This window comes from Rhyacophila brunnea, unplaced genomic scaffold (assembly GCF_057557595.1).
Source record: "Rhyacophila brunnea isolate RB1 unplaced genomic scaffold, BYU_Rbru_1.0 scaffold_13, whole genome shotgun sequence".
NCBI lineage: Eukaryota > Metazoa > Arthropoda > Insecta > Trichoptera > Rhyacophilidae > Rhyacophila > Rhyacophila brunnea.
Window position 1 is genome coordinate 21,683,999 of NW_028232785.1, and position 24,008 is coordinate 21,708,006.

At 34.4% G+C, this 24,008-nt stretch overlaps 1 protein-coding gene and 1 long non-coding RNA gene across 2 annotated transcripts in view; both read right to left on the reverse strand.

The window, feature by feature from the left end:
• The window catches only part of LOC147076893 (uncharacterized), a 300,090-nt gene that overhangs the window by 221,496 nt on the left and 54,586 nt on the right, over window positions 1-24,008 (reverse strand). The window lies entirely within an intron of this gene.
• LOC147076908 (uncharacterized) lies at window positions 13,879-17,327 on the reverse strand. The gene is made up of 3 exons (XM_085941609.1): window positions 17,131-17,327; window positions 16,496-16,947; window positions 13,879-13,931 (listed from the first exon to the last, which is right to left on the reverse strand). The coding sequence occupies exons 1-3, from the start codon at window positions 17,325-17,327 to the stop codon at window positions 13,879-13,881; spliced, it is 702 nt and encodes a 233-aa protein (XP_085797735.1).

A 24,008-nucleotide genomic window follows, 5' to 3' on the forward strand; every position in this document is an offset into this window, starting at 1 on the left:
TTGAGGATACACGGCCTGATTATAAACTATTGTCATTGATGAATTTCTTAAGAAATTTCCTCTTGAAACTTACTAGGTACCAGTGGCGTACGGTCAGAATATGTAGATGCGGGACATCCTTGGAAATATTCGTTTGAATAATAATTATAATACCTACCTATTATTATATATTACTAGCTGTAGTACCCGGCTTCGCACGGGGTCGCTTCGTGGTTATATTTATCTTAGATATTTGTAAAATAATAAGAGGTAATTATTTCTTTAATATTAAAATATCTGTGTAATACAATATGGCAATATGAAAATAATTATAATTAAAAGGTCAAACATAAGAACACTAAATTAATATCGAATCCAAAATATGAAAACGTTATTAATGTTACAAATATGTAGTAAAAATAAAATCAAAATTGGATGGAACAAACAAACAACAAACTTTGTATGTTATATAATAATAATTTAGAAACCGCACACAACTGACAAAAGTTTCATCTCAATCGGATGAATGGTATAGGAACGCATACGAATAGTATAAAAAGATGATTTTATAATTCAGAAACCTTCGTGGGCATGCGCATGACAACTCACCAAAGTTTCATTGCAATCGGATTAATGGTATAGGAACGCATACGAATAGAAGAAGAAGAAGATGGTTGTACTAATTCAGAACTCTTCGCGGGCGTGCTCACAACAACTGGTCAAAATTTCATCGCAATCGGATGAATGGTATAAGAACGCATACAAATAGAAGAAGATAGAATAGAAGAAAAAGAAAATAGTTGTAACAATTCAGAGACCTTTGCGGCGTGAGCACAACAGTTGATCAAAATTTCATTGCAATCGGATGAATGGTATAGGAACGCATACGAATAGAAGATAGAATAGAAGAAGAAGATGGTTGTACCAATTCAGAAACCTTCGCGGGTGTTGGCACAATTACTGACGAAAAATTTGTTGCAATCGGATGAATGGAATAGAAACGCATACGAATAAAAGAATATAGAATAGAAGAAGAAGAAGAAGAAGATAGTTGTACTAATTCAAAAACCATTGCGGGTGTTACCACAACAACTGACGAAGGTTTCATCGCAATCGGATAAATGGTATAGGGACCATACGAATAAAAGAAGATAGAATGATGAAGAAGAAGAAGAAGATGGTTGTACTAATTCAGAAACCTTCGCGGGTGTAGGCACAATTACTAACGAAAATTTTATTGCAATCGGATGAATAGAATAGGAACGCATACGAATAGAAGAATATAGAATAGAAGAAGAAGAAGATGGTTGTACTAATTAAAAAACCATTGCGGGTGTTACCACAATAACTGATGAAGGTTTCATTGCAATCGGATGAATGGTATAGGGACCATACGAATAAAAGAAGATAGAATGAAGAAGAAGAAGAAGAAGATAGTTGTACTAATTCAGAAACCTTTGCGGGTGTTGGCACAATTACTGACGAAAATTTTATTGCAATCGGATGAATGGAATAGGAACGCATACGAATAGAAGAATATAGAATAGAAGAAGAAGAAGAAGAAGAAGAAGATGGTTGTACTAATTCAAAAACCATTGCGGGTGTTACCACAACAACTGATGAAGGTTTCATCGCAATCGGATAAATGGTATAGGGACCATACGAATAAAAGAAGATAGAATGAAGAAGAAGAAGAAGATGATGATTTTTCTAATTCAGAAACCTTTATGGGTGTGCATACAACCACTTACCAAAATTTCATTGCAATCGGATGAATGGTATAGGAACCATACGAATAAAAGAAAATATAATGAAGAAGAAGAAGAAGATGATGATTTTTCTAATTCAGAAACCTTTATGGGTGTGCATACAACCACTTACCAAAATTTCATTGCAATCGGATGAATGGTATAGGAACCATACGAATAAAAGAAAATATAATGAAGAAGAAGAAGAAGAAGATGATGATTTTTCTAATTCAGAAACCTTTATGGGTGTGCATACAACCACTAACCAAAATTTCATTGCAATCGGATCAATGGTATAGGAACCATACGAATAAAAGAAAATATAATGAAGAAGAAGAAGATGATGATTTTTCTAATTCAGAAAGCTTTATGGGTATGCATACAACCACTTACCAAAATTTCATTGCAATCGGATGAATGGTATAGGAACGCATACGGGACAGACACACAGACAGACAGACATACAGACAGACAGACATTCATTTTTATATATTAGTATAGCCTATACTCTTCCCGCAAGTGCAAGCAATAAGTTAACAAAGTTTTATCGCAATCGGATGAACGGTATGGCTGCGCATTAAATACGAACAAACAAACACACAAATATTAATTTTTATATATTAGAAGATGTATTGCGTAAGCTGTAATTGCATTCTTCTAAAGGTTTTGCATTATAATATTGCTTCAGATTTCCAGTTATTGAATACGTTCATTATAAATATTACGTTAATATAATGTTTAGAATTAGAATATTCTACAGCTACTAATCTGCAATGCCTCACACTATACTACTTACCGTGATTAAATTAGTTATACGACCTTGAATAGGTCCCATTTAATCATGCATGTATGAAATTATTTATGATTTAAATACCTACAAATTATAAATCGTGTATAGAACTATTCATGGCATCAAACGACCTAGATACATAATAATTTTTCAATAAAAAACACTTTATATGAAAGGTTCCTTTATTTTATTGTACCTTTTCCACATTTATTTCACATTTAGGAAAAAAGGCGTAACCCTCACAGAACAAATTTTACAGGAAAGGCAAAAAACGTGTTTTGAGAGATTTTAGTTGAATATTTTTTTTAGAATAGGCACATACATTGGGTGCATGATGATTGAGTGTAATATATTTTCGATCTAATAATAATTTAAGTTATTACAGAAAAATCATTAAAATTGAGGATACATGCTTTTTTCCATATATTAAAAATTAATTAATCTCAATTAAAACCTGAATTTAGATAATAATTCGGCATTTGCTGCTTACGACCTTTTTATAGAATGTGTATTTAGTTTTATACATAATAAAAGCACTTTTCGAAAAATCGAGGGTTACGCCCTTTTTCCTAAACACAGTCGAATAATTTTGAAATACAACCCATTTTATCCTCACGGACATTTTCAATTGAATAACAATAAAAAATATAGGTATAGGTCTGTTACCGAAACAGTATTCTTTTACAGGCTGTTCCTTTTTTTAGTTCGATTTTGTTTCCTAAATCAAAATAAAGAATCTCGTTTTTTAAAAATCGATTCAAAAATTTAAAACGTCCTGCTTGTATACAATGCATCTGTGTGAGTATTCTGGTCGCCTCAACTTTCGGTAACAGACCTATACCTAAGTAGGTACATATTATTGCATAAAAAACAAATTAAGTATAAATAACGTACGGGTCGATGCTTTTCTTGAACTATAGGGGTCATTTTTTTAAACATTGATAATACAGTGGCGTCTAACATGTCATTTTTGTTATTAATTTGCTCCATTTTTAGGAATCAACGGCGATTCGAACAACTTTTCTTCATCACAAAACTTGGCAACTTTTGGTAGCTGTAGGATTGGTTTGTCGAAAATCGACCTTTCAGTGCAAAATAATTTTTTGTATCAAAATGGACCAGAACCATCCTTTTCTTTAAATTGCTTTGTAATGAAAACAGCATTCATATGCTGTAAAAAGAACAATCTAAATACCTCCATGTATTTAAATAAAGGATAATGAAATTTGTTTTCGTCCCCTGAACATTTGACATTTGGTTTATCGACAAACCAATCTACAGCGACGATTTGTATTGATATTTTTACCTTGAGATCGCAAAGATTTCGGCATTAATAAATCGATAATATATTGATGGCGTTATATTCGATATAGACTAAAATCGTGGACCAGGAGCGGTAGGTGAGATGCTCGGTAAGAGGGGGTTGCATCTTTAGTTGCGACGCCCAACGTAACTTCCGTGCGCACTGATTTATAAATCAGACTAATTATTCGCAAATCTGCACGTGTTGTTCTGGTCACCACCGACGCTGAAGGGTAACGGAAGTAAACTAGACATCGTAAACCAGTAAAAAAAACAAAGTCTTGTTAAACTTTTAATGTTAATTAATACATTTTGTTTCCATTCAGTGAGATGATTTTTTTAATTTAAGTTATTTTCATTATTATGAAGTTAGGTATCTACATATTCCTATATATTTTATCAAATAATTTCCCTCATTTACCGCCCTTCGAGTAACTACCACCACCCCCCCAAGCGACGCTTAATCATCTTGGAAACCGCGCTTAAAATAAATGTGTGATAGTGTGCAACGGAAAAAAAATTGTTGAACCTGACATTAAATCGCGATAGATAAAGTTAGACTTAGTAATTCCGCACAACGTCTGTACCGTGTTATTCCCAAGATCATGCTAGGTACTTAACGCAACATAAAAATTAGTAGATTATGCTATGCTTTGATTTTTTAAGTATCTTCTTAAGATTGCGTAGGTACGATAGTCGTGACGAACATATTATGGCACGCGAGATGATTTTGCATGGCACGCGTTTGAAGAGAAAATAATTACAAGATAAAAAGAACTTTTTATATAGGTACTTACAACGTTTTTAAATTTTCTGTTGAATCATATAAACTAGACTTGACTAGCTTAAACGATCAAAAAAAATTGTACTTGATAGAAACACTAGGTACTGAAAATTATTTTGACATTCATATTGATTTCCATAGTAACAGACATATATATTAATAATTTAGTTGCTAGGACCCCAGACTTCTAGCTATCAATAATAATGGATTAGATTACGGATTTCTTACGAAATAACTTTTCATACAAAACAGAATTAACTGAACATGAAATCAATTCTACTTAAAGATGGCTAAAAGACGTATTAAAAAAAATGCATAAGCATCGTGTTCTGATATATTCTAAAAGTTTCAAATGTCTAGCTAGTCGGGAATTTAGTTAAAAATCGATTGCAAGATTTGTACCGGACAAATAAGAATACGAGCTAAGCAAAACGTTGTAAAAATGACAGATCGCATTGTATAAAATGAGCAGGCAAATACTCTTCAAGAATAAGCATTACTTTTAATATAAATAAATAATTGCATATGCCGGACTTTATGCGTCATATTATAAAATTATCGCACTAACCTCATAAACGGTGGGGAATGCAGCGCCACGAACCTCCAATTTTGATCGATTTATAATGCTTGAAACCATTGTAGCGAGAGAATGCCTTATCTGATCGCAGCAATTCTGATGTCAATTTGTGCATAAATAACCTAACTAATTTTTACATTAACAAACAAGTTCATTTCTACCCACAAAAAAATACTACATCAAATAAGAAACAAAAACTTGATAACGCTAGTAGTAGTAATTCTGGGAGACAGTTTTAAAATTAATTGGTGGACTTAAATGTATGGTGTAATTGAAAAAAGTGATGAAGCTATATGTGCGCTATATTCTGTAAGTTGTATCTATTTTTTAATACAGTTATGAAAAACAATTTTCCCTCTTTAACTGCTCAGCACGTCACAGTCGAAAAATAATATTAGGGAAATTTTGGCACGCATAATAATTATGTAAAAAGGTCAACCCTGGTCTACGAACCAACTCTATTTTCTAATTTATTTTGTTGAGATTCTATCACCCCCGGGTTGGCGGGAAAAGGGCATTTGGCGCTCTTTCTCGCTTGGTGTGACGTTTATGGTGAAATGATGTCCGGTATATTTGGTCTCCGGGTGGTTGAAATAAGAAAATCGGGTTGTTTGAGGCGATGAGATATTTATTGTATAATATTAGATTACATTCTACAATTATTACGTTACAATGATTTGAGCACCGCAATCCAAGCGGCCGGGATGTTATCGGGTTCGAATTCTATCTTTTTTCAAACAAAACCTTGCTGTGAGCGCGAAATGCACACGTCTAAAAATACCAACAGCAGTTCACCAAAGTCAATCATTTGAGATAGACAAAAATATAATTATTACAAAGGAATTCGGCGCGAAACCAAACTTTTATATTAGTTAACAAGAAATTATTGCATTTTTAGATTATTATTGTTATATAAATATGATTCGACCCAAAATGGTCACGGGCTCTTAAAGGTTCTAGTGGAATTAGATACTTAACGGATGATACCTTTTATAGGGTGTTAATACCAACGCACTTATCATGGAGTTTTTGTCCACTTTTTTTATCGTTTTCCTTGCCAGTTTTATCATGTTATTGATTACATTAAAGCGTCTTATATTATGATACATATTATTCCAAGCACATACCATAATTTGCATGGTTTTCACCAGCATATTATTTTTTTCGCATTTCAAAATATTCGGGTCACTAGAATTACGATGAGCAAACATCGCATTGATGAGTTTTATATCAATAAGTGTGAGTTTTTTTATACGTTTTCAGATTATTAAACCGCAAGAATGTTAATGTACTCATCGTGGTAATATGGTTTTTCAACAGTGTGTCATTGTATGCCTTTTAAGACTACTGAAATTCGAGCACGTATATGAGCAAGCATCGCAATGAAAGGGGTTTTCACCACTATGTGTCATTTTATGCCTTTTAAGACTACTGGCTGCCGAGCACTTATACGAACAAGCGTCGCAATGAAAAGGTTTTTCACCAGTATGTGTCATTTTATGCGTTTTAAGATCACTCAACCGAGAGAATATTTTAAGGCACACGTCACAATGAAATGGTTTTATACCAGTATGTGTCATTTTATGCGTTTTAAGATTACCGGATGACGAGCTCTTATACGAACATGCATCGCAATGAAAAGGTTTTTCACCAGTATGTGTCATTTTATGTAATTTGAGACTACGGGTTGACGAGCATTTATATGGGCAAGCATCGCAATGAAATGGTTTTTCACCGGTATGTCTCATTTTGTGCGATTTGAATTGACTTGATAACAAGCACTTATACGGGCAAACCTCGCAGTGAAATGGTATTTTACCGATATGTGTCATTTTGTGCAATTTGAAATAACTTAACCGCGTGAATTTCTTTAGACACACATCGCAATGAAAGGGTTTTTCACCAGTATGCGTCATTTTGTGCGATTTAAGATGACTGGATGATAAACACTTATAAGAGCAAACGTCGCAGTGAAATGGTTTTTCACCAGTATGTTTCGTTTTGTGCGATTTAAGTTGACTGGATGACAAACACTTATAAGAACAAACCTCGCAGTGAAATGGTTTTTCACCAGTATGTCTCATGTTATGAATTTTCAGATTACTGGATGATGAGCACTGATATGCACATACCTCGCAATGATACGATTTATCAACTTTAGATTTTTTTTTGTTGATATTGACATCAACGTTATGAATAATTTTGTATGTTTTGTAGCCTTTACACATCATGCATAAAATATTGTGACTTTTTAACGTGATTTCAGATTGATATACTGCATAGCAATCATTGCAAATAAAATTTCGTGGAAAATGTTTTACTCTTGTCAACTTAATCAGGACCTCCTTTCGAAAATAGAGTTTCTGCAATTCTTGTTTGATATCATGATCATCTATGGTTATCTCTGAATGCTGGGTCATCCTTTTTTTGAGCTGTTTGGATGCACATTCCAAGTATTTGAGGCCACCTAGTACACAAACTGTATTTAAATCCTGGATAAGCTTAGGACTGTCACAACGGTGCCTTGTGAACCATCGTTGAACAGAATTCTGCAAAAAGATTTTACATACCTGTTGAATTATGTATTTTTATATATACGGTGAACATGAAATTAAATTACAAATTTAAAGCGTTCACGAAATAACATTTAAAAATAAAGAAATATTATTAAAATAATTTGGATAAATAAATATGTATCACAAAAAACAGTACAAAAAGTTATAAAAAAGGTATAAACATTATAAGTTATAACGCATGGAAGCACACAAAATTCGCTAAGTGGACCTTATTTTATGAATTTATAAAACAACGCTCGCCCTATATTCTTCACGTGGGTGGAACATGTCCACATCCGAAGCAAATCGGTTGAACAGAAATGTTGCCCTAAGTAGTTAATATCACCAATGGCAGGTTTGTTCTGCACCTTGGGAAAACAAATAACTGATGCATAGCTATCAGGAACACACACGTCCACCACCAAGAATGGCAGAGTTCACCCACGATGGCCGCGCGGCTTAAGCATCGGCCTATAACGTTGCGGGTAACAGGTTCGAAACCTGGGTCTGGAAAGTACACATATTGTTTTTCAATCTGTGTATAAGCCCATCGGGCCGTCCGCGTCCGACTTGGTTGCTACTAAGGCCAATTATATTGCATTTAAAAAAATTGCGGCGTCTTACTGCGGGCGTGAAGATTTCTTCACATAATTTTTGCTGTCCGTATAATGAGCTTCATTATTTTGTTTTATATACACTAGAATCATTTTTATTTTCATAATTTCTCTGTGCTTTTCTCTCCCCGGCACTTTGCATTAGAAAGTAACTTTAAACTCAGTCAGCGCTCACTCTGAGCGTAGCAACCTTAGTCCTAGGTATCTCCTCCTAGGGAATTCCCGGCCTAAAACTTAACTAGATGCTTCACATCGCCAATGTAGGGCCACGTGATACGCCCGATTAGGACCGGGTGTGGTGCGTGGCGGGTTTTGGTTTGGAGGGATTAGCTTCAATGTGTATAAGTCAGAATATCGACCTAATAATATGTTGAGCAAGTGGCTGACATCCATTTCCCGCAAATACAAAATCTATTAATACAAACCCCCATTCTGTGAAGGCCAATTTAATCTTATTAGGATCGGATATGATCGGGATGGTCGGGATAAGTCGAAAAATAGACGTGGATAAATATTGATAACTTCTAGCATTTAAACGACAGTATGTAAGCGTGCCTAAATCGAATTGAATTAAAAAAAATAAACTTAAATAAATATTGTTAAGTGTCGATTCACACACTTTTCCCTGGCCATATATTGATAAATCAGCAGTTACAATTTTAAAAAAAAAATACCTTCCCGTAGTCTATCAGACCCGAACGTCTTTTGGGCACCAGTGGATATTTACCTGAATATACCTATTCGTCTATTAACGAAAAATACCTAGCAAAAATTTCAACTTAATAACTTTTGGCTAAAATGCCATGGTATATGCACCATAATTTCCCAAATAAAAAAAGACAAATTGTATTACGAGTGTCTATCCCAGAAGTGGCGAATATATGTGTCGCGTGCCACCAGTGGCACGTGAGATGATTTGGCATGGCACGCTTTTCGAGAAAAAAAATACCTATAATGATGACAGATCGCATTGTATACAAAATAACAGGCAAATACTTTTCAAGAATAAGCATTACGTTTAATGTAAATATATAATTCCATAGGTCGGTCGTTTGGCTTTATGTGTCATATAATATAATATTATCGCACTAACCTCATCAGTCGGCGGGGGATGCTGTGCCTCAAACCTCTAATTTTGATCGATTTGCTTAAGACAAATGAAGCGAGATAATGTATCATCTTATCGGAGCAATTCTGGTGTCAATTTACACATAAATAAACAATTTCATTTTCACAACAAAAAACGGTTGCCCCAAATAAGAAACAAAAACGTGTTGGAGCTACTGTCCAACAAGAACTTATTGGCTACGTGTTAAAACTGTGGAGCTTATTTCCCATTTTTAACCGCACTTCCATTATAAACTAACAAGCTCCTCCCATTTAGTTGACGACAGCGCGTTTGGCTTGTGCCTAAATCTTCTTTTTGGACAGTAGCAGTTCTAGCAGACAGTTTAAAATTGGTGTACCGAAATTTAAGGCGTAATAGAAAAAAGCATTTAAGTTATATGTGTGTTATTCTGAGTGTGGTATCTAGAACATCATTTTGTATATAGAATTCATAAAAACTTTTTTTTCCCATGAAAAACTGCTCGGCACGTCATACAGTTGAAAAATAATATTTGGGAAATTTTGGTACGCGTACGAAAAAAGGTTCGCCCACCCTGGTCTAGCCGATACGACAGGATAGGGATATATTTAAATAAAATATCACATTTTCAATTGAACGTACCCCATCTTCTGAATATGAACATCCTGGTTGAGGGTCTTCATCAAAGGATGTGTGTACTGTGTATAGTGTCTCCAACAATCTCTCGTTTGACGTCAACGAGCTGAAGGTTAGTCTCAGGTTTAATATCAATAAAGCCGGCTGAAGGATACTACAAGCGAAATAATTTTATGAAACCACAAAATTAAATACATTAAGACTCGAGAAGTTTGATAAAAGTATTCTTCTATTTTACAATAATATTTTATACGAACAGTGGCTTCGTATAAAAAGAAAACTCTGTTGTCAAATGAATGGTAAAAGGGGTAGGTCATTGCTGAATCAAGTAGAAAGCCGATACATTCACAACGACTGGTCCTACTTTTTCCGCCCCTCCCGTTGTCTATGTATGAACTGTCATTGTTCTAGAGTGCTCATACTGACGCGTCTGTCGTGTTCACACAGGGAATGGTTTGATTTGAATAGATCAGTTACATGATAAATAATACACTAGCATTAACACCTTCTACAAATGTAATGCATATATCAATGCTACACATTTTTTGGAAATCGATATTACTTTATGTGAAGTATTTCTATTTTTATGTGAAGGACTAGTCTGACTTTGACAGCTGATGAATAACAGGAATGAACGTATATTATTTATTAACAACACTGATAGTTAATATATTTGATTTGAGAATTTTTTAATCATACAATTGGAAACGAGAAAGGGCGAATCTGAAAAGTGGACCACTCGTTGCTTGTGCAAAAAGTTATTCTCAGGCTTTATTAATCTAAAGATGGCGGTGGGTAGGTACAAGTCGGTTTACACGAAGTCAGGCGAGAACTGCGCCAATTTTTATAGGCGATTTTGACAAAATTTAAGAATGAATACCTAACTAATCAGGGCCATCTGCTCATGCAGATACTAAAATCTGACTAACAGGTTGGTGATGGCACTCATGAACCGGCCAGTGACTGATGCTTCGCACATCACGCTAACTGAAACCTAATAATCTCATAACCTCAAACTGTAAAACCCATTGCCTTTCATACTTCATTCTAAACCAATGCATTAGGCAATCCGTTCACATGAATACTCAAAAAAGACAAGACTGAAACTCCAGTATCTGGCTAATGTATTTCAATGGCGGCTCACTGACGGCAAGACTGGAATCTCTCAGTTTCAAAACGTCCGTGACCGAAACTGAAGAGACGTGACATGCTCTCAGTTTCCAGTGAGCCTTAAAATATACCAATTTAGTAGATTCGATGAAGAATCATATTTTACTAAACAGCAACAATGAACTAAACAAGCAATAACAAGTCAAGACGTCAAAAATAATTAAAGATGGGCGAACCGATTTTTAATTTAAAATATGTGGCAGATGTTGACAAATACTCCTGCCTGTATATTTAAGTATAGGTTGCCAGAATATTATCGTAATACGAAAAATCTTAGAATGAAGTAGGAAAGACAATTGGCTTGACAGTTTGAGGTTATGAGATTATAAGGTTTTAGTAGTGCAGTGAGCGAAACATCAGTCAATGGCCAGTTTATGAGTTCCATCACAAACCAGTTCGTCAGATTTTAGTTTCTGCGTGAGCGGATTGCCTTAGTATTGAAATATGAGTTTAAGTCTCGCCTTTTTTGGGTATACACGTGAGCAGATGGCCTAATCGCCAATCACCCATATCTAACAAATAACCCAGTAAGTACATACCTATATAGGCTATTTTAAAAAATCAATTCGTTTGCCGCTGGCTTCCTGTTAACCGACCAGAACCGTAAAAGGTTATGTTTTGAAGGAAAATTTTAAACCCACGTGCGATATTTAGTTTATAATATGACTTAATCAAATGAAATTAGCAACCATGAACTAACCTCAAAATAACAACTGGAATCGTCGGTATTCTCCTGTTTTACATAAGTGCAAGCGACTGGATTATTTGGATGGTTAGTTTGTACATTACTGTCAGATTGGGGTTCTTCGCATTCTCGCTTGACATCCATGTTTGCTATGATGCTAGGAACAACGTGAACAATAGACAAAGTAACGTATACTATGGCCATAGACTAATATATTTTACTAAACAGTGCTGCCATTATTGCCTAGAAATTATAATATTTCGGCCACAGAACAGATTTAGGGAATATATTCGAACAAATCAATACACTTTTTTCACAAAGCACAACATTTAAAAAAACGTTCATCACATCGGGAATGGATGATATTCACAAATCAACTACAACTTTATTGTCGAGTGATTGATTTGCTCAGTGGAAAAGTAGTATTCTTCTTCTTATTGTGCCTCCCCCTAGCGGAGGTCGGCCACCATCAAGGCAATCTTATTTCTGTCGTCTGCTACCCGGAACAGTTCAGTGGAGCTGTACTCGTACCAATCAAGGAGGTTCTTAAGCTATAATTAATATACTAATAATAATTGAAAACTTTTAAATCGTAAATGAATACAAACACTATGAAAAATAGGTTTCGTGATTTTAAACAATATTTTGACAAAACATAAGTAGGTCTGTTTCAGGTACCTAGGTCAACTTTCTGATTCAAATAATATTATACTATTTAAAAAAGTGAGATAAATTTTAGGAGGGTTAAAAATCAAGATAGGTACCTATTGTCACATCCGAAAGGAGGGGGGGGGGGGCGTAGCTGTAATAGTGGAGGTAATCGTCTGCTGGCTTCTTCTTTCGGGGACATGCGTGCTTAATTGACAACGTGGATTTGCGGGCGAAAACAGGGCGTTTTATTTGACGAAAAACATTTTTATAGTTACAGTATGTACAGTATACTTTAATCTAAGATGTACAGCGTATAAAAAGAATATTATAAAATATGTTAAATTTAGCTGGTCAAGGGTCGCGGACCTAATGTCCATTGTTTATCCGCGAGGCTTATGTCAAGTCTCGAAAATCAACAAAAAAATATCACAATCTGCAAAATTCTTTCGCTGGAAATGACTTAGGGGCGCGCTTTTCAACCCGAAGCTTGTAGGTACTTGTGTTTCGAAGCATATCCTTCGCTGAGTCAGTGGCATTTCTGACAATTTTCATCTTTCAAAACAGACTCTTCACGCTGGCGTTGGCCGGTTGACGAATTTGTTTGCTAGATAGGAATTATTTTGAAATATCTGAACTGAGTGAATGAGCAAAGTGAATACAGATATATTCGATACTGTTCGGTTAAACCGGACACAGTGGAAAACGCATTTTGAAAATAGCCGATAAACTGGATTATTTGTTAGTTTGGGTTAGTTTAGGTTCCCTTAGGTCGGGTTGGGTTAGGTTAGGTTAGGTTTGGTTAGGTTAAACTAACAAATAATCCAGTTTATCGGCTATTTTCAAAATGAATTTTCCGCTGTATCCGGTTTAACCGAACAGTACCATATATTCTTATAAAGAAAATCTTAATATAATAAAATTTTAGACTAAATACATTAGACATTGAATGGCTTTGAATGAATGAATTTATAGGTATTCAATTATTATTATACATGACTTTAATATAAGTAGGTAAGTGCTTTTACGGATGTTCTTTTCAATAAAACTGGGTCAATGATTTTTTTTATGCTAGGCACGAATTTAATGGCAAGACTTCTGATAATATTATTAATGCTGAGAAAGTAATTATTCTTAATACCTGCGTTTTTATGAAATAATAGGTAAGTACTTATTTAGTTTAGACTTTGTTGGCTAAGTTTCTAAAGTGTGACTATTAAATTTCTTACATCTAAGCTTACGGGCTAGAAATTTCTGCTTCGTAGTCAATCTACATGTCGGCATGAATCCGCCCGATGATGAGTCAGGCCTCATGGCCTTGGATCCTCGGAGGATGCCATGCTTTAGGCGGTAACACTATCAATAAAAATAATATTATTTAAAACCAAATGACCGCTACATAGTTTAAATAAATATTTTTTATGACCCAAGTCGTCTTTTAGGCCGCAAACTTGATTTATTATGTTATACATACTTACGTACGTTGTTAAAATAGATGTTCTCGAAACCCTCTGGTTTGCGTGTCATACAGGTCGAGATTGAAAACTCAGCTTAAAGTTCTACGGTTGACTATGAAGTGTCGAAATATTGTAAATTTAAAACATAGGTACTTACCTACCATTGTTTGAATTATTTCCAAACTCAACATTCACAAAATTTATTTATTTATTGATAAGTATGTATATAATTTTACTCATAAATAATACTTACGTATATATCCTCAAATACTAATTAAATCCTAATTAATATCAAATCCTAATTAGAATCATCATATACCGTTAAAAAAAATTCGGTTAGGTACATGTTCAAACACGCGCGTTAACGTCAATTTACTCCCTACTTCAATTATTATAGTTTGTCAATATATGGCTACGGCCGTATGTTGTAGCTTAACCACTAGGGAATGCCAAAACAAATGGCGTATTTCAAAAAAACACTATCTTATTCTTAGGTCAATAATTATTATAAAGTAATCATTATTCGTAGGATGTTTATCACACTTGAATGGTCAAAGATATAGCTTATAATAAGTATCTTTATAATTATCTTCAAATGTGTTAATCTTGCCCATTTTTGAATAATAAAATGCCTGATTCTTGTCTAATTTGGGATCACAGAGATTATCAATATAATTTTTTATCGTGAATATTTCGTATAATAATGTCGATATAAATTATACTGGTGGTTTTATAAATGCGTTTAAAAATTAGTAAATGTAAAAAATCAACACCACTGCACAGTTATGTACCGAAATATGACTATATTCTAAAACATTAGAGCGAGAGGTTTAAAAGAGTACTATTTTATGTAATAAAAATACTTTATGAAGTCATCAAATGTTTAAAATAGAACAAAAGCTCCCTTTGGACCTACGCTGAGCATGTACCCCTTTAAGCAGAGTTTATGAATTAAAAAAAACTAACTCACACCATTTGCAACATTATGTATTCTGAATTCAACGAAAAATAATAAGTATGACTGAAAAAAATTGCACGATTTTTGTCACATCGTTCGTAGGTTACCTAAACTAGTATGGTTTTGTTTAGGCCGGGTTTGATTAGATTTTGAAAACCAGCCCCCATCTGCAAATTGTATTCTTAGTTCAATAAAAACAAATAAAGTAAGACTAACAAAGATTAGTGTGTACTATTTATGTTGAATATTAAAAGCCTAACTCCACCCCTCGCAAATGGTGTCTGGAGTATTTGGTCTTCGGGTGGATAAAATAAAAACGTCGGGTTGGTTGAGACGACGAGACATTTTATTGTATAATATTGCATTACATTGGTTGTTACAAATATTTGACCGCCGCAATCCAAGCGGCCGGGATGTTATCGGGTTCGATTTCAGTGAATTCTTTCTTGTTTTAAAACAAATCCTTGCTGTGAGCGCCTAAAAACACCAACAGCGGTTCACCACAATCAATCATTTGAGATAGAGACAAAAATATATTTATTACAACAGAATTCGGCGCGAAACTAGACTTCTATATTATTATTTAATAGGAAATTATTACATTTTTTTGATTATTATTGTCATATTACCCAGAGTCGACCTCTTAATGGCCACGGGCTCTTTAGGTTTCTAGTGTAATTAGATACTTAGGGGATGACATCTTTTGGAGAACGGTAATACCAACGCATTTTAATGGAGTTTTTGTTCATACATTTTCTTCGTTTTACCTTTCTAGTTTTATCATATTATTGATTTATATTAAAGCATCCATTATCATAAGAGATAATTTCCTAAAGAACACCTACAATTTACATGGTTTTCACTAATACACATAATTTTTTTCCGCATTCCAAAATATTCAGGTCACTGGAATATTTTAAATTAGCAAATTTTTATAGGTACATTTCAGATTACCAGACCGCGAGAGCTTTAAGGTACTCATCGTGGTAATATGGTTTTTCAATAGTGTGTCGTTTTATGGCTTTTAAGAACACTCAACCTCGAGAATATTTTAGGGCACACATCGCAGTGAAATGGTTTTTCACCAGTATGTGTCACTTTATGCGTTTTAAGACTACTGGAATTCGAGCACTTATATGGGCAAGCATCGAAATGAAAGGGTTTTTCACCACTATGTCTCATTTTATGCTTTTTAAGACTACTGGATGCCAAGCACTTATACGAACAAGCATCGCAATGAAAAGGTTTTTCACCAGTATGTGTCATTTTATGCGTTTTAAGATTACTCAACTGCGAGAATTTTTTTAGGCACACATCGCGATGAAATGGTTTGTCACCAGCGTGTGTCATTTTATGCATTTTAAGATTACTCAACCGCGAGAAAATTTTCGGACACACATCGCAATGAAATGGTTTTTCACCAGTATGCGTCATTTTATTCGTTTTAAGATGACTTAACCACGAGAATATTTTAGGGCACACATCGCAATGAAATGGTTTTTCACCAGTATGTGTCATCTTATGCGTTTTAAGTTGACTCAACCGCGAGAATATTTTAGGGCACACATCGCAATGAAATGGTTTTTCACCAGTATGTGTCATTTTATGCGTTTTAAGTTGACTCAACCGCGAGAATATTTTAGGGCACACATCGCAATGAAATGGTTTTTCACCAGTATGTGTCATTTTATGCGTTTTAAGAAGACTTAATTGCGAGAATTTTTTTAGGCACACATCGCAATGAAATGGCTTTTCACCAGCATGTGTCATTTTATGCGTTTTAAGATCACTCAACCGCGAGAATATTTTAGGGCACACATCGCAACGAAAAGGTTTTTCACCAGTATGTGTCATTTTATGCGTTTTAAGATGACTCAACTGCGAGAATTTTTTTAGGCACACATCGCAATGAAAAGTTTTTTCACCGGTATGTCTCATTTTGTGCGATTTGAATTGACTGGAGAACAAGCACTCATACGGGCAAACCTCGCAGTGAAATGGTATTTTACCGATATGTGTCATTTTGTGCAAATTGAAATAACTTAACCGCGTGAATTTTTTTAGGCACACATCACAATGAAAGGGTTTTTTACCAGTATGTGTCATTTTGTGCGATTTAAGACGACTGGATGACAAACACTTATAAGAACAAATGTCGCAGTGAAATGGTTTTTCACCAGTATGTCTCATGTTATGAATTTTCAGATTACTGGATGACGAGCACTGATATGCGCAAACCTCGCAATGATACGATTTATCAACTTTAGGTTTTTTTTTGTTGATATTGACATCAACGGGATGAATAATTTTGTGTGTTTTGAAGCCTTTAGACGTCATGCATAAATAATTGTGACTTTTTAACGTGATTTCAGATTCAAATACTGAAAAGCAACTATTGCAAATAAAATTTCTTGGAAAATGTTTTACTCTTGTCAACTTAATCCGGACCTCCTTTTGAAAATAGAGTTTCTGCAATCCTTGTTTGATATCATGGACATCTATGGTTATCTCTGAATGCTGGGTCATCCCGTCTTGGAGCTGTTTGGATGCACATTCCAAGTATTTGAGGTCACCTGCTACACAAACTGTATTTAAATCCTGGATAGGCTTAGGACTGTCACACTTCGAACGGAGCCCTGTGAACCATCGCAGAACAGAATTCTGCAAAATAATTTTAAATACCTGATGAATTATTTATTTTTTTACATACGGTGAACTTGTAACCAATTTGCAAATTTAGGGCGTTCACGACATGACATTTAAAAATAAAAAAAGATTATTAAAATATGACAGAAAAACAGTACGAAAAGTAAAAAACAAAGGTACAAAAATTATAAATTATAAAGCATGGAAGCACACCGAATGAGCAAAGTGGACTTTATTTTATGAATTTATAAAACAACGCCCGCCTAAAATACTCATACTCATCACGTGGGTGGAATATATCAATATTCGAAGCGAAAATTATTGCCCCTCCAATTGATATCACAAACAACTGATGCATGTTATCAGGGACACTCAAGTCAATACCACCAAGAATTGCAGGTTCTCATTTACACCACGTTTAAGTCGAATAAAATACGTGGCGAAATATTGATATATTCTTGAATCTATCTAAAAAAAATCTACTTAATTGAATTTAAAAAAAAAAAACTTAAATATATTCGTAACTGTCGACTCGAACACTTTTCCCTGCCACATATTGATAATTCAGCAGTTATGGATTTTTAAAAAAGTACCTTCCTGTAGTCGATCAGACCGACTTCACTCGGGCATTTTGGGAAGGGGTACGAAACGGCCACAGGGTCGCCCTAAAAGCCGCTGGGTTGATGAACTGGTAAAGTTCGGCGGAAATACGTGGCAGCGAACGACACAGGACCGAGAGAGTTGGAGAAAGCTTGGGGAGGCCTTCATCCAGCAGTGGATTGACCCCGGCTGATGATTATGATGACCTGAATATATCTATTTGTCTACAAAAAATATCTCGCCAAAATGCCGACTTAATAACTTTTGGCTGCAATACCATGGTATATGCAGCTCTATTTCCCAAATGAATCGGTGTGTACCTATGTACGCGCGTTAGAAGTTATACTTCTTTGGCGTAACAAAACAAAAACTAGAATTATTGGAGCGCCGTTGGTTTATTTTTTACAATGTTTTTATTAGCTCGTATTTTTGTTTGTCCCGTACAGATTTTATCTTGTTTGTCCAAGATTTTTAACTAACTTCCACATTTGAAACTTTAAGAATATATCAGAACACAACGGGAATGCATATTTTTAATACTTTTGGCCATCTTTAAGCAGAATTGAATTCATTTTCAGTTTCGGAAAAAAATTGTTAAAAGTATGTAATATTTACTACTCACTATTATTGGTAGCTAAGTGGGTCCTAGCAACTTAATTATTAATATATACGTGCGTTACTATGGAAATCAATATGAAATGTCAAAATGACATTTCAGTATTCTATAAATATTAATACATAGAATTGTCAATTTTATCAGTAGGTATATAGTTCAACAGAAAATTAAAAAACGTGGTATATAAAAAGTTCTTTTTATTCAGTAATTATTATACTTTAATACACTTTATACACTTAAACTTACATCACTAAATAAATTAAGAATATAAAAGGTACCTGACAACTATCACTGTGACGATTCTTTGTTGACGTAAAGTATTGCAAATGGCCGACAATTACTGTTATATTGGTATGTTAGTATACCTCGATCACCTCAAACCGACGTAAACAGTATAGGTAATATATAATTTTACGAAAACGTTGAGTTTTCGCCTAAAATAATATTTACTGATGATAAATGCTTATGATATTGAATGAAAATACAGTATGTTTAACGATATGTAACTCACTTAAATATTTTTCGAATGTTTGTTTGACAATCAAATCTGAGTGACGTGGTTGTCATTATTATTTTTTGTATTTGTAACAAAGTCTTAACTTGAATTTTTTTTTTATTAATCCTAAAAATATTATAATGTTCATAGGTGTCGCAATATGACGAGAGAATGACAGATAGGTACGGAATATAATAAAAACGCCAATAGGAGTTCAATAAGTACAATTTTTATTCAATTACTGTGTCTTACTGCTATGTTGTGAAATTTAATTTATTTGTGTAACCACTTCACTTGGCAACCGTTCGCAGGTAATATTGACATAATAAAATTGTCAATATAGGTAGTCTTATTTTTGTCAACGTTTAACAATTACAAAATAATTTACCTAAACAATGGAAAGAGAAAATTTAATTATAGTATTATTTTCAATAGAAAAACGGAACGAAGCTATTTATGACAAGGTGAATTATAGACAACATGATCATAACTAAGGCCAGTGATATTGCATACTATGGTTTTGTGCTAAGGAAATTTTAATTATGACAGATGCTTCTGCACTGCGCTCTGCGCAAAGAGATTGAACTCTCTAATCTCTTTGGCTCTGCGTCTTTTATCTATGGGTCTTGATTACGCGAAGGACGTCATTTCGACTTCCGTAACGGTTTCTCAATTTCACTACGTCCCAAAAGAAGTATAACTTCAAAAAGAGAAATAGTATTACGAGTGTCTAGCCCAGGGGTGCCAAACTCAAATCGTTTGATGGGCCAAAAAAATATTACACATGTAAAATGTATGCCAATTACATCGATCGGCCACCTGGAGCCCTATGTTATAACTTGTGACATGAAGTCACCCGACGACATGACGTAATTGTGACTTAAGCTCAATACACGCATCGAGGTGAGCCGCCCAATGTTCACGGCTCACCATAGATATTATTATGCTGAAACACCTATTTGTGTATGGGGATAGTGAATAACACCAATATTAGAGTAGCGTTAATTTCTCGAATGGTATACGTAGTAGTAGTACGTCACAATGATCTCTTATGACGTCATGTCGACCGGGCGACTTCAACTCGCAAGTTACAACATAAGGCCCCTGATCGTTACGCACCAAGTGCGTCTTTAGCGTCCAATGACTAAAACGGGCCACACATAAAGAAACAAAGAACTTATGCAAAATATTTTATTACCGTATAGTTAAATGTGACACCTCTTGTTGTGTATTGTTTGATATCTTTTTCATAATGACTGGTAATTTAGATCGAGCATCCTACTGCGACACTTCGTTTTTACAACATTTCATTTCGAGAAGAACGATTCGCAGCGATATGTAGTGCCAAATTCTGGTACAATGCACATTGACCGTAGTTTTAATTTTGGAAATTTATCTTCGAGGATATATTTCTGCTAAAACTCATGCTTATTACTTTCGAACATGCATTCAATTATATGCTTGATTGCAGTTCTATGAGCTCCAATTGTTTGTTTCCACCTCCACGTTAAATGGAGTTAAATTAAATAATATTTTGAACATTTCCTCATACTTTTCCATAAGTGCGAAATTCTTTAATTAATTTTGTGACTTCATTACAATATTTTTAAAATCTTTATGGTCACTATCAAGTACAGAGTTTGTGGAGACAGCATAATCATACAAACAGGTACGCAGCACAACAAGAAACTTCCAATTTCACAAAATATAATATAAATGTGGTAAATTTATGAGAATTTGTTTTATTGTATGAACAGGTACCATAATGCAAAATATAGAAAGTTAAAAACTTTAATTGGGAAGCGGTTCTCGCATGCTTGGTTTAGCAAATACGACAACAAAGCATTAAGGCTATACTTCAGCTGAGGCATGGTCTAAAAAGATCGTGACTAGGCGATACGCTGATTATGCAAATGACGCGAGCCAATTCAACATGCGGCCTTTTAATGTTATGTTTATTATTATATTCGTAATAATAATAGTATATTCATTGACATGTTTTCTTTTTCAAGTACATGCGGAATGTTTTTTAGTCATCTTTACATGATTTTTCGTTCCACCTACAGTTGAAAATTATTTGCCGTTTCACATATGTTTGCTCTTAAAAAGAAATATCACAATTTAATTGAACGTACCCCATCTTCTGAATACGAACATCCTGGTTGAGGGTCTTCATCATAGGATGGGTGTATAGTGTCTCCAACAATCTCGAGTTTGACGTCAACGAGTTGAAGGTCAGTCTCAGGTTTAATATCAATTAAACAGGCTGCAACGTACTAAAAGCAAAATAATTGTATGTAACTACAGAATTAAATACATTTGCACTCGAGAAATTTAACAAAAGTAAGCTTACAACAATATTATATGCGCACAGTGACTTGAATGTTGACTATACAATGAATCATAAAAGGGGTACAGGTCGGTTTACAGTACGTCAGGAGGGAACCGCGCCAATTTTTGTAGCCGATTTTGACAAAATTCAAGAGTGAAAACCTAACTAATCAAGGTTATCTGCTCACGCAGAAATTAAAATCTAAAGAACTGGTTGGTGATGGAACACATAAACTGGCCAGTGTCTGATTCTTCACACACCACGCTACTGGAACCTTATAATCTCATAACCTCAAACTGTCAACCCATTGCCTTTCCCACTTCATTCTAACCCAATGCATTAGGCCAGTGGTCGGCAAACTCTTGGACCAAAGGAGCCAAATATGAGTATCACAACGGTTAAATTTTTTTTCGAGAGCCATACATATATTTTTATAAATATGATTTATTTCAGTGAATGTGATTGTTTATTTATCAAGTGAAGAAGATTTTGCGAATAAAGCTAACGCAAATATAAGATTTTTTATTGTTGAAAATATAAATATAATTTTTACAGAAAATGAGTTACATACAATTTTCACGCATTCCTTAAAACTAATGTGAACAATGACATTTCTTTGGATAGTGTCTGTATGTTTGGTATGTAACTTGTAGTTTTCAATTTTAGGCGTGACTCCAAATTCTCATCGGTTATTTGGCTTCTCTAAATGCTATTTATATTGTTCATGTTTGAAAATGATTGTTTACATACATACTATGGAGACTCGGATATGAGTTCGGAAAGCTATACCATGTATTAAAAATCGTAGTATCTACCTTATTATGTAGATCTTTTAGATCGCTGTGCTGTGAAATTAAATTGCATTTTTCTCCTTCCAAATCCTCAATTTTGGTGGCAAGACCTACAAATTTGGAGCTACATAACACTTTGCTTGTTAAATCCAACAAAAAAATCTATTTCAAAAGTGCTCGTGTCAATATAAAATGGAGAAAAATTTAATTTGTCGACTTTTACAATGGGCGGATTTAAAACGACAACGATTATACTTTTTTGTAAAAAATGCTAATTGGGAATTTGGCTGCACGCCAATACCCAAAGAGCCGCATGCGGCTCGCGAGCCGCGGTTTGCCGACCCCTGCATTAGGCAATCCGTTCACGCGAATACTCAAAAAATACAAAACTGACACTCCAGTATCTGGCTAATTTATTTCAATGGCTGAAATGGGCTTTACTGAACTAAACAAGCACGCTTCCAAGTCGGGAACAAAAACGCAGACATGCATAAGGTTGGCAACTGAATTGCGGTAGAAAATTCGGCTTGGATTATGGTCGACATAATTCTAAAAATAGCACTCACGTGGTGACGTTCCGTCATTTATTTTTGATTCGAAACTTGACTAAATTAAACGCTCTATTTATAAATAACGACGATAGATGACAATCAATATTTTTATTATAACCTAGTTATAGACAATTTAGATATTTATTTATTTAAAATAAATACTTGAAAATAGAAGGTAAGCTTTAAATAATCGCTTAGTATGGAGCCTTCGCCACTGATATGTATATTCTTTTGAATATAACTATAAAATCCAAATTCTAATCCAATCCAATCCATTCTAATTAAACTCACCTAAGTAATTATTATAAGGTACTACCAGGTCTATGGTCCTCGTATATTTTTATTATAATCTGACAAAATAGAAAAAAGTCCGATTGAAATAAAATGCAAAAAATATATACAGTATAACCTCGTTTTTACGTGCCCGGAATTCACGTTTTCCCGTCAATTGCATGTAATTTTTTCAGTCCCGATGTATTTCAGTACATTTAATACCCGCATTTACGTTTTTCTTCCCGCGATTTACGTCGAAAATATTGAAAATATGCGAGTTACGCGCGCTTGACAATGATTGGGTTGTGACATTCAAACGGCGCACGGTGATTGGTCGGCGAGCGACGCTGTGATTGGCCCGAGTTCGGCGCATAACAAAGTGATTGGTCCATTAGTCGCCATCTTTTCTTTTGTTGTGTTTTGTATACACTCCGTCTGTCATAATAATGTCTTAACCTGCCACTGACTATAGACAAAATACTCAAATTGTCTACCATAGATATAAGAATTTGATTTAGTGTTGCCATTTTTATCACACGTATTCCATGAATTTTAGAATTTCCGCAAAAATTATAGTAAGCGTTGTCCTCGATTGAAAATATAAAAATAGGTTTTTTTTGAGCTCCAAAGAAATTTAATAAATAATTAAAATATTGAGCGGACTTGTTTTTAAATAATTTTATTGTAGGTAGAGTAGCTAACGTATTTCAAAT

What these genes read in the sequence shown, in the direction of transcription:
- LOC147076908 (XM_085941609.1), bottom strand. Translation starts at nt 17,327, where the DNA reads ATGACGTCTAAAGGCTTCAAAACACACAAAATTATTCATCCCGTTGAT. An exon ending in TGCGACATTTGTTCTTATAA is followed by an intron (nt 16,948 to 17,130) that starts GTGTTTGTCATC and finishes CTTGTTCTCCAG; the next exon opens with TCAATTCAAATCGCACAAAA. An exon ending in GCATAAGATGACACATACTG is followed by an intron (nt 13,932 to 16,495) that starts GTGAAAAACCAT and finishes TTTTATTGATAG; the next exon opens with TGTTACCGCCTAAAGCATGG.